Source organism: Typopeltis vanoorti, chromosome 25 (genome assembly GCF_054136105.1).
Source record: "Typopeltis vanoorti isolate ZY-2024b chromosome 25, IOZ_Tvanoo_1.0, whole genome shotgun sequence".
Classification (NCBI taxonomy): Eukaryota; Metazoa; Arthropoda; class Arachnida; order Uropygi; family Thelyphonidae; genus Typopeltis; species Typopeltis vanoorti.
The window spans coordinates 31887109-31901121 of record NC_143573.1 but is presented as its reverse complement, the minus strand read 5'-3'; the positions used below and the strand labels follow the sequence as shown (position 1 = coordinate 31901121).

At 34.2% G+C, this 14013-nt stretch overlaps 1 protein-coding gene across 2 annotated transcripts in view; it reads right to left on the bottom strand.

Annotated features, from left to right (window-relative positions):
- The window catches only part of brun (trafficking protein particle complex subunit brun), a 452915-nt gene that overhangs the window by 420858 nt on the left and 18044 nt on the right, over nt 1-14013 (bottom strand). For both annotated transcript variants that reach the window (XM_090414220.1, XM_090414221.1), the window contains exon 3: nt 2796-2984. In XM_090414220.1, the coding sequence (XP_090270346.1) occupies nt 2796-2984 (189 nt within the window). The remainder of the gene's footprint in view (nt 1-2795; nt 2985-14013) is intronic.

The window sequence follows — 14013 nt, the reverse complement described above, 5'->3', positions numbered from 1 at the left end:
GCAATGAACGTTTTGAGAGTCTGAAAATCACTGACATAACGAATGATATCCTTCTCTCTCTCTCTCTCTCTCCCCTTAACTAATTTTTATACATAAACACTTAAAGAACAAAGCACCAAACATGGTTACACTCAAACCCCTTAGACTGGTTGTACTATGTAGGTTTACTGTTTGGTCTCAAGGACCAGACATATTAAGATTCTTTTTTTGCACATTTAAACAGCCAAAATTCTAAACTACAGTTCACTATATAAAAAAATCAAATCGATAACTGTCTGTTCTTCTTAAAAACACTGGTCATGATTATCAAATGATGCCTTATCTTTTTCTGCCCACAGAAAGCCAACAAACATTGCAAGATGTGTTTTTTTTAATTGACATACATGAGAAGCAGAAAAATCTATAAGCACATCAATGCTGTATGGGAGATTAGAGGTGATGGCTGGAAAATAAGACATTTATTGACATTTTTCTTGAAAAGTTGTAGCTGTTTAAGGAATACTTCATGAGGAAGGTAGTTCAAGAGCTACAGATGGAATTAAAGAAATTAAAGAGAAAGAGGAGATGCAGGTTCAGTGAGTTTGCAGCTGTGCTGAAAAGGGAATCCTAGGCAGATGCTGTTTGTTTTAACAAGCCGAAGAGAAAGTAGAGGAATGATGGTTGCCAGCTTAGTGGAGCAGTGAGCATTGGAGTAGCCTGTAGACCAGACACAGAGCTGAAACAGTGCATCTATTAGATAGAGGGTGAAGTGAGTCTGCAAGATACAATCGAGAATTTTTAGGAAGGTTTTAGGTGCACTACCATCTAATTTCTAATTGTGACTATAATAGGAGAAATTAAAAGTAAATGTCAGTCCAAGCAGAGAGAAATCTGATCATGTCTGGTGATTTGTATATTACTAAAAGTAGAATTAGCTGAGATATCTTTTGCAAAACAAAAGATAAGAACATGTTTTGGTTGCGTTAAAGGTGACCAGATTGTCCTTGTTCGATTGAATGATGTATGGAGATCAACATTTAAGCCAGTGGTTGAAGATGAACTTAAAGATGAGATGTCTAAATACCACATGGTTTGTCAAATGAGAAGGATGAACAGAGAGTACTATACATCAGCAAAGCTGACATAGAGGATTAATGGTAATCAAGGTTAACTATGTGAGAAAGAGGGTAGGCAATAGAACAGAGCCCAGAGGACAGAAGACAGGATAGCTTAAAGTCCCAGAAGACTCAGTATTATCTGTAAATTTCTTAAGGAATTTTTTTGAAAATCAAAAAAAACTGAATAACAATCACACATATCAGCTTTCATGCTAGTGTTGTTATTACTCATTATATTAATTACTGATATACAATAAAACAACTATGAAATGAAAAGTATGCACGAGGGATGTCCAGAAAGTAAGTTCCAATGGGCTGTTAGAGAAACAAAAATATACTTACAAAAAAAAAAAAAAGACTTTATTGAAAATTAAAGTAGACATCTTTCACTACTTTTCTACATAATTTCTGCCATTGTTCAGGCGCTTATCATAATGGGGCACCAAGAGTTGTATATCTTCGTCGTAGAAGGTTACCGCCTGTGACACAAACCATGTATCGACTGCTTCTTGGACTTCGTCGTTGTCTTGAAACCGAAAGCCACCAAGGAAAAATTTCAGATGTTTCAACAGGTGAAAGTCGCTTCGGTTGAGGTTAGGACCATATGGGGGATGATGGAATTGTTCCCAGCCGAAGGTGGCAAGAAGTTGTTGTGTTACGCCAGCTGTTTGTAAGCAGGTGTTATCATTAATCAAAACAACACCCATGGTAAGCATGCCACGTCATTTATTCTGGATCGCACAACACAGTTTCTTAAGGGTTTGGCAGTACATACTTGCATTGATTGTGGAGCCTTGACTCAAAAAGTCTACCAGCAAAAGTCCTTGTCTGTCCCAAAACAGTTCACATGATTTTCCGAGTGGAAACCATTGTCTTCAATTTCATCTTGACTGGTGATGAGGTGTGCCTCCACTCCATGGACTGTTGTTTGGATTCAGGGGTTGGGTGCAGCACCCAAGTCTCGTCCTCAGTGACAAGTCTGCTCAGGAAAGCATCACCATCCTCATGGTAGCATGTCAAGAATTCCAACGCACTGCCCAGCCAATTCACTTTGTGTTGTTCTGTAAATAACTCCGGCACCCAGCATGCAAACAATTTCCGATAATTCAGATTCTCTGAAACAATTTCACAAAGACATAAACGTGAAACTTCTGGAAATTGCAGTGAGAGAGAAGATTCTATCAAATCTTCTCTTCAACTGAACTCACCAAATCGTCAGTCACTAAAGATGGTCACTCGCTCCGTTCATCATCGTGCACACCTGTCCTTCCTTCTTTCATTAAAAAGTTTTGCCAATCTTCATACCATTGAATCACTCAGTGCGTGTTCTCCATAAACCTCAATAATTTGCCGATGAATTTCAGCTGCTTTAACATTCCTCACATTCAAGAAATGGATAACTTACCTAATTTCACATGCAGTGGGCGATTCAATTTTCTTAGACATTATAAACACACACCAAGCGTAAGGACTGCGAGAATGTCTGAAAACACCAATGTCTTGCTAAGGAATCAACAAACTCAGCACGCATGAGCACCACTGCAATCACAGTGCTACAGTGAAAATATTTAAAAATGGAACTTACTTTTTGGATGTCCCTCGTATCTGAGTGTTCAAAATTACTAAATGCTTGTTCTATTAAAATCTGTATACAGATATAATAATAGAAACTTTCAACAAAAGACTATTTTTACTTACCAATGCACAATAAACCTAATACTTTACGATGTGCTTGAAAATCTCCCCATTCATTGTTTTCTGTACTATATAGTTTTCGATATCTCAACCAAATTCCACGTTGCTGACCAGTATCTTGAATTTTGACATGTTGAACACGTGATATTCTTTCAAATATTTTGTTAAAAGTCTTCTGGTTAATTTGAGGGCCTAATAAGAAATATTAACATCACATGTAAACATATTTAATAGATAATTCAAAACAAAATTTGGTATGATTTTTTTTTTGAAAATATATGATATATTACCATTTTTTAGCTAAAAAATCTAACCACTGGATAAACTCCAGAAATAAACGTAACATTTTCTGTTTAAATTGCAGGATCCAACTGATGAACTATGAAGATATTCATTAATAGGACTTCAAAAATTTCAAACAAACATTCTTGCATAAAATGACTTCTCTGAATGAGCTTAGTCAATCTCCAAAGAATCCAATAATGTTCAGTATCAAACAGGATGCTGAGCAAGACTAGATATGAGATTCACCATAATGTATGAGTCTTCATACTCGATAATCCTTTTCTCGATGGAACAGGCAGTTTGACCAAAATAACAGATGGTTGATATGATACACACCAAGTAAAGAAAGAAAGTATTCATTTTAGAAATTATAGACTTTACAATAGTGTTATAAATAACTTTTTTAATTTCCCGACATTTCGATCTTCATATTAAGATCATCATCTGGAGCATATACAAATATACAGGACAAGCTGAGTTACATTACATACAGTAAGCTAGAGAAACAATGATTTGATCACAGGTTATTCTACTGGCATGACCTTTAGTGGGAGGAAAAAAAAAAAAATTAATTATTTAGAAACTACATCAAGCTAAATTCTATTTATAATAACATGAATAAACATTCTTTCTTATAGATAGTTTTCTTTCAGTAACAATGATGTCCTCTTTTTAGCATTACAATTATTTTTGATTTAGGATCCTGGATTATCTACAGTCCTGTTTATAGTTACTCTTAGAGAGGAAGGTTCTGTGGGTCGAATATGTGGCTCCCATATGTTTGGGATTTTTAGACATGTTCAGATTGCGGTGGCTGATAATAATCTCACAGGCTTCTTTAAATTTGCATTCATACCATGTTTTGGTGTGATGCAGACAACTAGTACTTTTCCAGTCAATTCTATGTAAGGTGTTCAGGGCATGATCAGAAAGGCCGGCTTCACCATAATTATTATATTTAATGTGTCGTTTACGTTCTTTTTGTCTGATAAGAATTGTGTATCCTGTTTCCCCTATATATGATATGTTACAGGTGCAATAAATACGGTATATTCAAGGGAGGGCCAGCGGAGGGAGTGGGTCTTTGGATGAGTTGAGTAAGCTTTTTTAATTTTGCAGGAGGTTCAAAGGTGGCTTTGAGGTTGTATTTTTGTAGTATTCTGTTTATTTTATCTGATGTCTCATTAATGTAAGGAATGGTTATAGTTTTATTGTAGTCTGGTTTGTCTTTGCTTTTTATCGAGGTCTTGTAGAGAATTTTGTTAATAGTGTTTTGGCATTTTTTTGAAAAGTATTGCTGATAACTTTAAATTTGTCTTTCAGTACATGTTCACTGGAGCAGATCTTCAGAGCCCTGTTTTTTAGAGTATTAATGACACCTAGTTTTTGTGTTGGATGGTGGTAGGAGTTTATGTATATATATTGGCCAGTATGTGTCAGTTTCCGATAAAAATCAGTGAAGGAAAGATTGCCAGAAGGAAGACATGTGACATATGTATCTAGAAACGGAAGTGTGTTCTGTTTTTCAATCTCAATTGTGAATTGTAGGCATTTGTGTTGTTTGTTTAGGTGGCTAAGGAATGTGTCTAGTGTTTGGCAGCCATGGGACCAGATCACGAAAACATCGTCAACGTATCTAAGCCAGACTTTGGGTTTTAAAGGAGAGGAATATAAAACATATTGCTCAAAATGTTCCATATAAAAGTTAGCAATAGGGGAGGATAATGGCAAGCCCATGGCTGTGCCTTCTTTTTGTAGGTAGAAAGCGTTTTATCATACAAAATAACTAGAACATAATGCATGCACAAAGAACATCGTGATATTTGGAAGGAATTTGTTCTGTAAAAGAAGGATTGTGTCATTGATTGGGACATTCGTAAAGAGGGCAGAAACGTCAAAAGTGACTAATAAATCATGCTTTTCTAATGTAATGTCTTTGATAATATTTATGAAGTGTTGTGTGTTTCTGATATAGGAGGGGGAATGACCTACCAATTCCTTGAGTGTTGCCACTAATTTCTCGGCTAAGTGATAATTCAGGCTATCTATCTTTTCGACTATTAACCGGAGTGGTGTGTTTTGTTTGTGTATTTTTGGTAGCCCATAAATTCTTGGGGAACGAGCGTAGTGCAGAAATAGTTTTTTTGACAGTATCTTTGGGCCATGTGGTGATTGATTTACGTAGTTTCTCTGTTTTCTTTTTTATTCTATTGGTTGGGTTGTAGTTAACGAGTCGATATGTATTATTGTCCGAGACTAGCAGATTTATTTTTTCTAAATAAGTGGTTCGGTTTAAAATAACGGTGGCACTTCCTTTATTGGCTCTAGTTATTACGATGTTCGGATTTGATTTTAATGATTTCACTGCTGTTAATTAGTGTTTTGTTAAGTTGCTTGTTATTGTTTTGTTATGATTTAAAATGTTGGTGGTTTCTAAACATATTTTGTCTGCTATGTTATTTGGGATGAATCTTAAGCCTCTTTCAATATTACAAATAAATTCCAGTTTGTTTGCTATACTTTTACCTAAGATGCTGATAACATAAGAAGGTAATTGAGACTAATAATTATTCTGTAATATTTTACATTATTCTATAATGTGTACATCTATTTCATAAGGTGCATGGGGATTCATCATATGAAACAACTTGATTTTGGATATATACTCTAAACATTAAAATTCATTCTGAGTAATTTTTCCACAAGAAAGTTCAAATGAAACTAAATGACAAATTTTAAAATATTTTTAAATATAAATATTTAAAATTTTAAATATTAATCTAGATGGATTAATATTAATGTATTGCAAAATTGCAAACTGCTGATACTCTGATACAAGGGTAAAAAAAAAACAAATAAAAACATATAAGGATCATAATCACTCATAAACATGATGTTTTGGCAATGATTGCAAGGCAAAAGAAAACAAAACAGTGCTGTTTTTCACATATCATAGAATGCTAAACTCTGTGGTATAGCATTCTATGATAAAATACAGCTGTGATAAAATTTTGTACTCTGATTTGCAAGTCTATTGTAACTTTTAAAGTTCAACATATTTTCCATTGCTTTCATTCTTGAATAACTAACTTTTCTTTCTCTCGCTCTTCCCCCCCACACTTTTTATAATTAATTTGTTTTTGAACTTTTGGAATTCAAGTGAGGAAATTAATTATGCATATTAAATCTGCATTTGTGTTCCATGGAGTCATTCTGCAAATTTACTTCCAGGTTCGTTAGAACCATGATAAGAAACAATCTCTATGGTTATACACCCTCTGTCCAAAAAAAAAAAAAATGAACTTTTCAAAAATAGAAGAAACTAGTGGCGTCAGCTGTTGTATCTTTTTGTTGTCAAAAGAAACAACCTTCATTAGTGTTCTGTCAACTGTTTATGACATTTGTTTCATAAGAAGCCGTATTATAGTGCCAAGAGTGACAGTGTGTTTTGACAAACGGTTGAAAAATAAGTTTCAAACAGAGAGCAGCAATCGACTTTTGTGTTAAACTTGGTAAACGTTTTACTGAAATGCATCGAATGCTTCAAAAAGCATAGTGATGAAAGCTTATCTTGTACTCAAGTTTACGAGTGGTTTAAGAGATTTCAAAGTGGTTGTGAGACACTTAAGGATGACGAAAAGCCGGGCCGTCCAAAAACTGGACTGAGCGAAGTTAACATCCAAAACGTGCATGATTTCATCAAAGAAAACCCGAAATCGTTCGTGATATTAATTGAAGATGAATTGGGGATTCCAAAATCAACTGTGCACAACATTTTGAACGAGGATTTGGGCCTTCGTAAATTGAATTCGCAATTTGTTCCTCACAAGTTGACCAACAACGAAAAAATGTATCGAATTGAACACTGCAAGGACCTCATTAAAACCATTCGCAAGGACTCAAACTTCCTTTAAACGATCGTTACTGGTGACGAAACATAGTGTTTTGAGTATGAGCCCAAAACAAAGTGCTAGACTGCTGAGTGGAGACCACCAGAAGAGGGGCATCTGAAATAAAGTCGCTTGGAGAAGTCAAAAGTAAAGACAATGCTGATTTGTTTCTACAATTCCAAGGGCATTATCCATAAAGAATTCGTTCCGCCTGACTAAACGGTCAATGGTGAGTTTTATCTTAAAGTTTTGAAGCGACTGATAGCGAGAATTCATCGCGTATGGCATGAATATCGTGATAGAGGCAGCTGGTCACTTTTGCACGATAATGCACCATCTCATCGTTCTAACATTGCGAGACAGTTTTTGAGCAAAAACCAAGTTTGTGTGTTGGATCACTCACCATATTCACCTGATTTAGCACTCTGTGACTTCTTTTTCTTCCCCGAACTTTATTTGCCGATGAAAGGAAAGCGATACGACACTTATGGAAACGTTCAAGCAGCAGTAACCACGACCCTCGACAGTATCCCAAAAACTGATATAAAAAACTCATTTAACGAATTAATTGATTGATTAATTAATCGAAGCTGAGGGAGAGTATATTGATTGAAATAAATGATTTGAATAATTATAATTGGCCTGTGTTTAATTTTCAATCAAAAGTTCAGTTTCTTTTTGGACAGGGGATGTAAAAATGGATACTCCAAGTACTTACACTACATTTCCTTCAAAAGCACTTCACACATAAAGAAAGAAACATAATATGAAATCACTCAATTATTATGGAACATGATCTTTTCAGAATTACATTTTAATCACAATGCTCTTTCATTCTTTTTTTCCAAAACAAAGTGCACAAGTTATTGTCTTGCTATTTATGCCAACTAATATTAAAAAAATACTATATGTTTCAGTAAGGAAATACCATGAGTAGACATGTTATTTCCTTACTGAAACATATAATATAGTTTAATTAAAATTATAATAACAGAATTAACTCAAGTAAAATATTATTTATTAGTATAATTTTTGCCTGAGTGTCAGGCATCTTCAGCACACATAAAAAGCTAATTAAACAATAACTGACAATTCCAAAAAGGCAGCACCTAAGTAGCTAATGTAAGATAACTAAAAAAAGGTCATTAAATTTCCTAACTTATTTAAAAAAAAAATAGAAAAGTAAATAAATAATATATTTATTATATATTATTAAATATATTATATATTTATATATACAATACATTATATATATATATATATATATGTGTGTGTGTGTGTTAAAGATACCAAGCAATTTTAAACCTGGTTTTATTCCATTTCCCAAGTAAGCAAACAACAAATAAGTCAAGTTTGCGCCTGCATGTAGTGTGAGTCTAACTGACCCACAAGGTAGTGCAAATCTAGACAACTCGTGGTAAAAGTGGAATAAGCTCTGATCGCTATTCTTAATATTTACCCTTAATGCAAAGCCCATCTCCTTGAGGAGATGTATGATGCTATGCATTAAAGGCAAGGGGCCCTCAGACCGGTTTCGACCTTTATTGAGGTCTCATCAGTGGGAGCCAGGCTTAGAAATAGCAAGGTTAAGTAATACAGAGCTTATAAGTATTTTACCAAAACAAGTTACCAAAAGGTTCTTTGACCTTATTAAATAAAAATCTCAGGATGAGAGATAGATGTAGAAAGTTTTTTACCTTGGGTATAATATATGTTAAAGATACCAAGCTATTTTAAACCTGGGAGCCAAGCTTAGAAATACCCAGGTTAAGTAATGTCAAAGCACCTTTTGGTAACTTGCTTTGGTAAAATACTTATAAGCTCTGTATTACTTAACCTTGCTATTTCTAAGCCTGGCTCCTACTGATGAGACTTCAATAAAGGTCGAAATCGGTCTGGGTAGTAGCCCCTTGCCTTTAATGCATGGCATCATACATCTCCTCAAGGAGATGGGCTTCGCATTAAGGGTAAATATTAAGAATAGTGATCAGAGCTTATTCCACTTTTACCACGAGTTGCACTACCTTGTGGGTCAGTTAGACTCACACTATGTGCAGGTGCAAAGTTGACTTATTTGTCTGTTTGCTTACTTGGGAAATGGAGTAAAACCAGGTTTAAAATAGCTTGGTATCTTTAACATATATTATACCCAAGGTAAAAAACTTTTTACATATATATATATATATATATATATATATATATATATATATATACAATTAAAAAAGTTAGAAAAGATTAGGTGATTTAAACTGTCTCCCACAAAGGGTAGAGATGTAGACCATCGGATCTGTTTAAGTTATGCGAGTGAAGCAAAGTTTCACATGTTTCTTTATAAAGCATTTCCATGAGGAACCAACTTTTGTGAAAGACTCTTGTCTTGTTCCAATGAACTCTATGTCTAGTGTTGATGGCATGTTCTGCAAGTTCAGACTGTTTGGGTTCAAGGTACTGAATATAAGACTGATGTTCTTCTAGCCAAATAAAAGCAGATCTTCCTGTCTGCATGAAATAAGATAACCCACAAGAGCAAGGAATCTGGTAGACACCTGGATAACTAAGATATGGAAGTTTGTCCTTTGGAGAAGTGGGAAAGGTGAAGATTTTATTTATTGGTTGAAATGCAACAAAAATATTTAGTGATTTTAAAACTTTTGCTTTGCATTCACTAATGCCTTGCACATAAGGGATAGGAATATGCATTATTTCTTCTGTATTTGAAGAGAAAGATATATCAAACTATAGTTCACCCACCATTTCTAGATCCCTTCTTGGCTTGGTGCCAAGAATAGTCGATTCATGCTGAAGGGGAGAAAGAAATGAAGGATGTACGAATTGGTCGCCAACATGCGAAATCACGTGCTTTCTTGTCTGTCGCTGTACTAGTACTAGCTTGATTTTTGTTGTTCTCTTTTTGCATTATTTTTTTATTATTAATTTGTATGATGGATCCAGTACAGTCAACAAGTTCTGTTGTTACACGTTTCAGTAGCTCTTGCAAAAGAATATTGAATAATGTGCTGACATTCTGCGAAAAAGAATAGTCAGAAGGCCGTCTTCTTGTTCCCCTTTCTCAAGTCATAAAATGCAAGTGCAATTGCAGGCGTATCGGGGTCGACTGTTAAAAGAATTCGTAGGGAATCAAAAGGTGAAGGTAAGCCAAAATTTAAATCTCCTAAAAAAAAGCGCCAGAGAAAGAAAACCATCAAAATCGTAGCTTTGAATGATTTTGATGTAGACGTTATAAGAAGAGCTATTCACGAATTTTACGTGGTCGAGAAAAGAGTGCCAACTGTTCCGAAATTGATTCCTGTGCTTAAAGAAAAAATTAATTTTCCTTGGAAAAGAAAAACTCTAAGGAAAATACTTCATGAAATCGGATTTTGTTTTAAAAAGTCCCAGAATAAAAGGAAACTTATCATGGAGCGAAGTGACATTGTTTTATGTAGTACGTATTAACACTCTACGTACATTTTTCCAACTGTTATACAAGCAAAATAGTTACACTTTAAAAACAGCAATGTTCGTAAAAGAAAAGCTAAATTTTCCGACCTGTAATAATAAACAAACTCAGTTTGTTTATTATTACATCCCAGAAGACAGACTGATTACCCTATTATCGGAATGGATTCTCCTTTTTCTGACATGCGCAGAAGTGTCGAGGGACCTCAAATCGGTGGGCGAACTATACTCAAAGCACTTTTGATGAAGGAATTCTTATATCCATTAAATAAAAATGAGGAAATAATATATTGCAATTCTTTCTGTAATAGTTCATCTGAAGAACAAAAGGAGTGGGCCCAATGAACCAGTGTTTTAACAATTCCTGCCTTTTGATTGGGATGGTGATGAGATTCAGCATGGATATAATGGCCTGTATGAGTCTTCTTCCTATAGACTGAGAAATGTAGGTTACTATCTGTTTGGCGAAGAATTAAAAGATCTAAAATGGCTAACCTGCTTGTTTACTTCTACTTCTAGGGTGAAGTGGATCCTTGGATGAAGTGCATTTAATTCAGAGAGAAACTGTTGTAATTCATCAGAAGAGCCATTCCAGATAGCAAAAATATCATCTACATATCTGAACCAATGAGTAGGTCTAGGTGAAATGTTTGTCAAAAATACGTTGTTGAAAGTGCTCCATAAAGAAGTTGGAAATAGCAGGAGAAATAGGATTGCCCATTGCTGTTCCTTCAATATGTTGATATAACTTGTTTTTAAAGGAAAAATAACCAGAATGTATTACAAAATCAAATATTTTAACAATGTCTGAAGGAAATTCTTGTTGCAGTAATTCAATGCTGTCAGATAAAGGAACATTAGTAAATAATGAAACAACATCTAAACTAATCATAATATCCAAAGCATCCAAATGAAGATCTGAAATTTTATTTTTGAATTCAAAGTATTTTTTATATAAGTAGCAATTCTTTTAGTTGAAGTAGTTAGTAAATTTGATGAAAATTTTGAAATTTTATAAGTGGGACAACCTATGCAGTCTACAACTGGCCTTAACGGGATACCTGGTTTATGAACTTTTGGGAGAGAGACCATACAATCTAGGTGGACAACTGAACAAGGCTTTAAGTTTTTTCTTTCGATCTTCATCCCATGTAGATAAATTATCTATAAGAGAATCAATGATTTCAGTGCTTTAAATTCAGAGTAAGATAGATTAGGATGAAGAGGCTTGGAATTAAAAAGAATTTTTGCACATTCAAAACGCGTCCTGTTGGCTGTTTTTTAGGATAAGGATCGAACACCTCTGTCTATGTGCTATAAAAAAATCCATCAAGATGAATAAGGGTACCTTATTCAGAGCAACGGTGAAATTATGTTCTTTTGCGTTCACTGTCTGTTAGTGGACGGCCAGAAACATTCATAACTACTCTATCTATATCGCAGACATTAGTAATGGATCTAGGGAGGCTCACCAGTGAATCAAACATACGCTTTAACTTATCACCATTAAAAACCTTTAGGTACAAAGTCTATATGTGCAAAATAGTGTTAAAAGTTTCAGCCACTAATACAGATTTTAGAGTGTTCTTGATATCAACAGTTTCTCTATTTAAGAGGGCGAGAGATTTTTTAGCTTCAAGTAGCTGATAATTTAAAAGTGACCTACTGGCCTTTAAATAAATCCGATGAGCTCTTTGGGACCTAAAAACTTCTTTTATTTGAACATGACCATACCAGCCTTAAAGATTATCCACGTGAAGGATGTCCAAGAAGTGTAACAACACCAGAAATCACTGATCAAGTACATGATATGGTATTGGATGACCGCCGAGTCAAAGTGCATTAAATTGCTGAGACTATAGGCATTTCAAAACAACGTGTGTAGGATATATTTTGCATGAAGAATTGCAAATGAAAAAGCTCTGTGCAAGATGGGTGCTGCGCTTTCTCACAGCAGATCAAAAATGCACTCGCATGAAAATCTCTGAACAGTGCTTGGAGCATTTTAACAGGTAGGAATAACCTGAGCTATCTTACAGCGCTTTAGGAATATTATTTTGTTAATGCACTCCTTTACTAATACTTTACTGTATTAGCACACTGTTTGGAAGTACACTCTCTGTAAAGTCTCGATATATGTTTCAGAGGAAATACCATGAGCAGATATATTAATTAAAATTATAATAATGGAATTAACTCATGTAAAATATTATTTATTAGCAGAATTTTTGCCTGAGTATCACAGGCATCTTCAGTACATGTAAAAAGCTAATTAAACAATAACTGACAATTCCAAAAGGTGCCACCTAAGTAGCTAATGTAAAATAACTAAAAAAAGGTCATTAAATTTCCTAACTTTTTTTAAAAAATAAAAAATAAATAAATAAATTAGATAGATATATATATATATATATATATATACACACCTAAACCTCTTTTTACACGATAGATACATTCCTAAAAATTACGCATAAAAAGAACTACTGACTTCATAGAAAAAGTGAAGATTGGTTTCAAACCTGAAATATAAGCAAAATAATGAAAAAAAAACAAACACTAAATTCGTTAGGATCATAAGATTTTTATTTACATTTCACGGAGAACGCACATACATATAATGAATTTTAAAAACTTTAAAAAAAAACATATTCATTTCAGTTGTTTGCTAAGGATTCTATAAAAAAAATATGTTATTCGCTATCAGTTTCTGACAATAAACGCGAAAGCTTTCATTTTTGTGAGACTGTAATATAACTAGAACTACTAGATATGGTATTATCGTCATCGACTTCCGCCTCAACTTGTGGAATTGTTCTTGTTATGTCTTGAATAAAAGTACCACTGGCTGTTTCGGTAGTTTTAAGCATGAACTCAGTTATTAATCACTGTGTTGATGCTTTAGATAAGTCGTGATATAATTCTCTGTATGAAAACATTAACAACTTAAGCTAATGTGAAAATTTCCCAGCACGTTCTTCATTTGGATCATGTCGGGCAAAATAATTGTCTAAATTACTAGCCAGTTTAAGATCTCCTTTAATAATATCAGCAGTAAAAGTAGGATTATCTTGATCATTATCATTAACTTCTTCGCTTTCAGGAGTCTCAGAAACAATCTCCACTATTTCGTCTTTGCTAAGAGATTTATCAATTAACAATTCTTCGATAAGATCATCGAATCCTTCTCTGCCAATTTCACATGCCAAACTTATTATATTGGGGAATTCTGCAGTATGATTGAAGGGAACAGGAGCATTCTCTTTAACACATGTGGGCCAAATAGCTTTCCAGCATGCATTCATAGTTTCTGGTCTCAATTCAGATAATGATAATCAAACCTGATCAATACAATCCATAATTGAATTTTTTTTTCCACACATCCATAACTGACAGTGTTTCATCATCATTTAGCTTGTTCAAAACGTACTGAAATGTTCGTCTGACATAATATGTTTTAAAAGTCACAATTATACCCTGATCTAGCGGTTGTAGCAATGATGTGGTATTTGGTGGTAGAAAAAAAAAAATTGCACATTTGGGTTTTCTATAGCAGGATGACCGGGTGCATTATCAAGAATCAAAAGCAC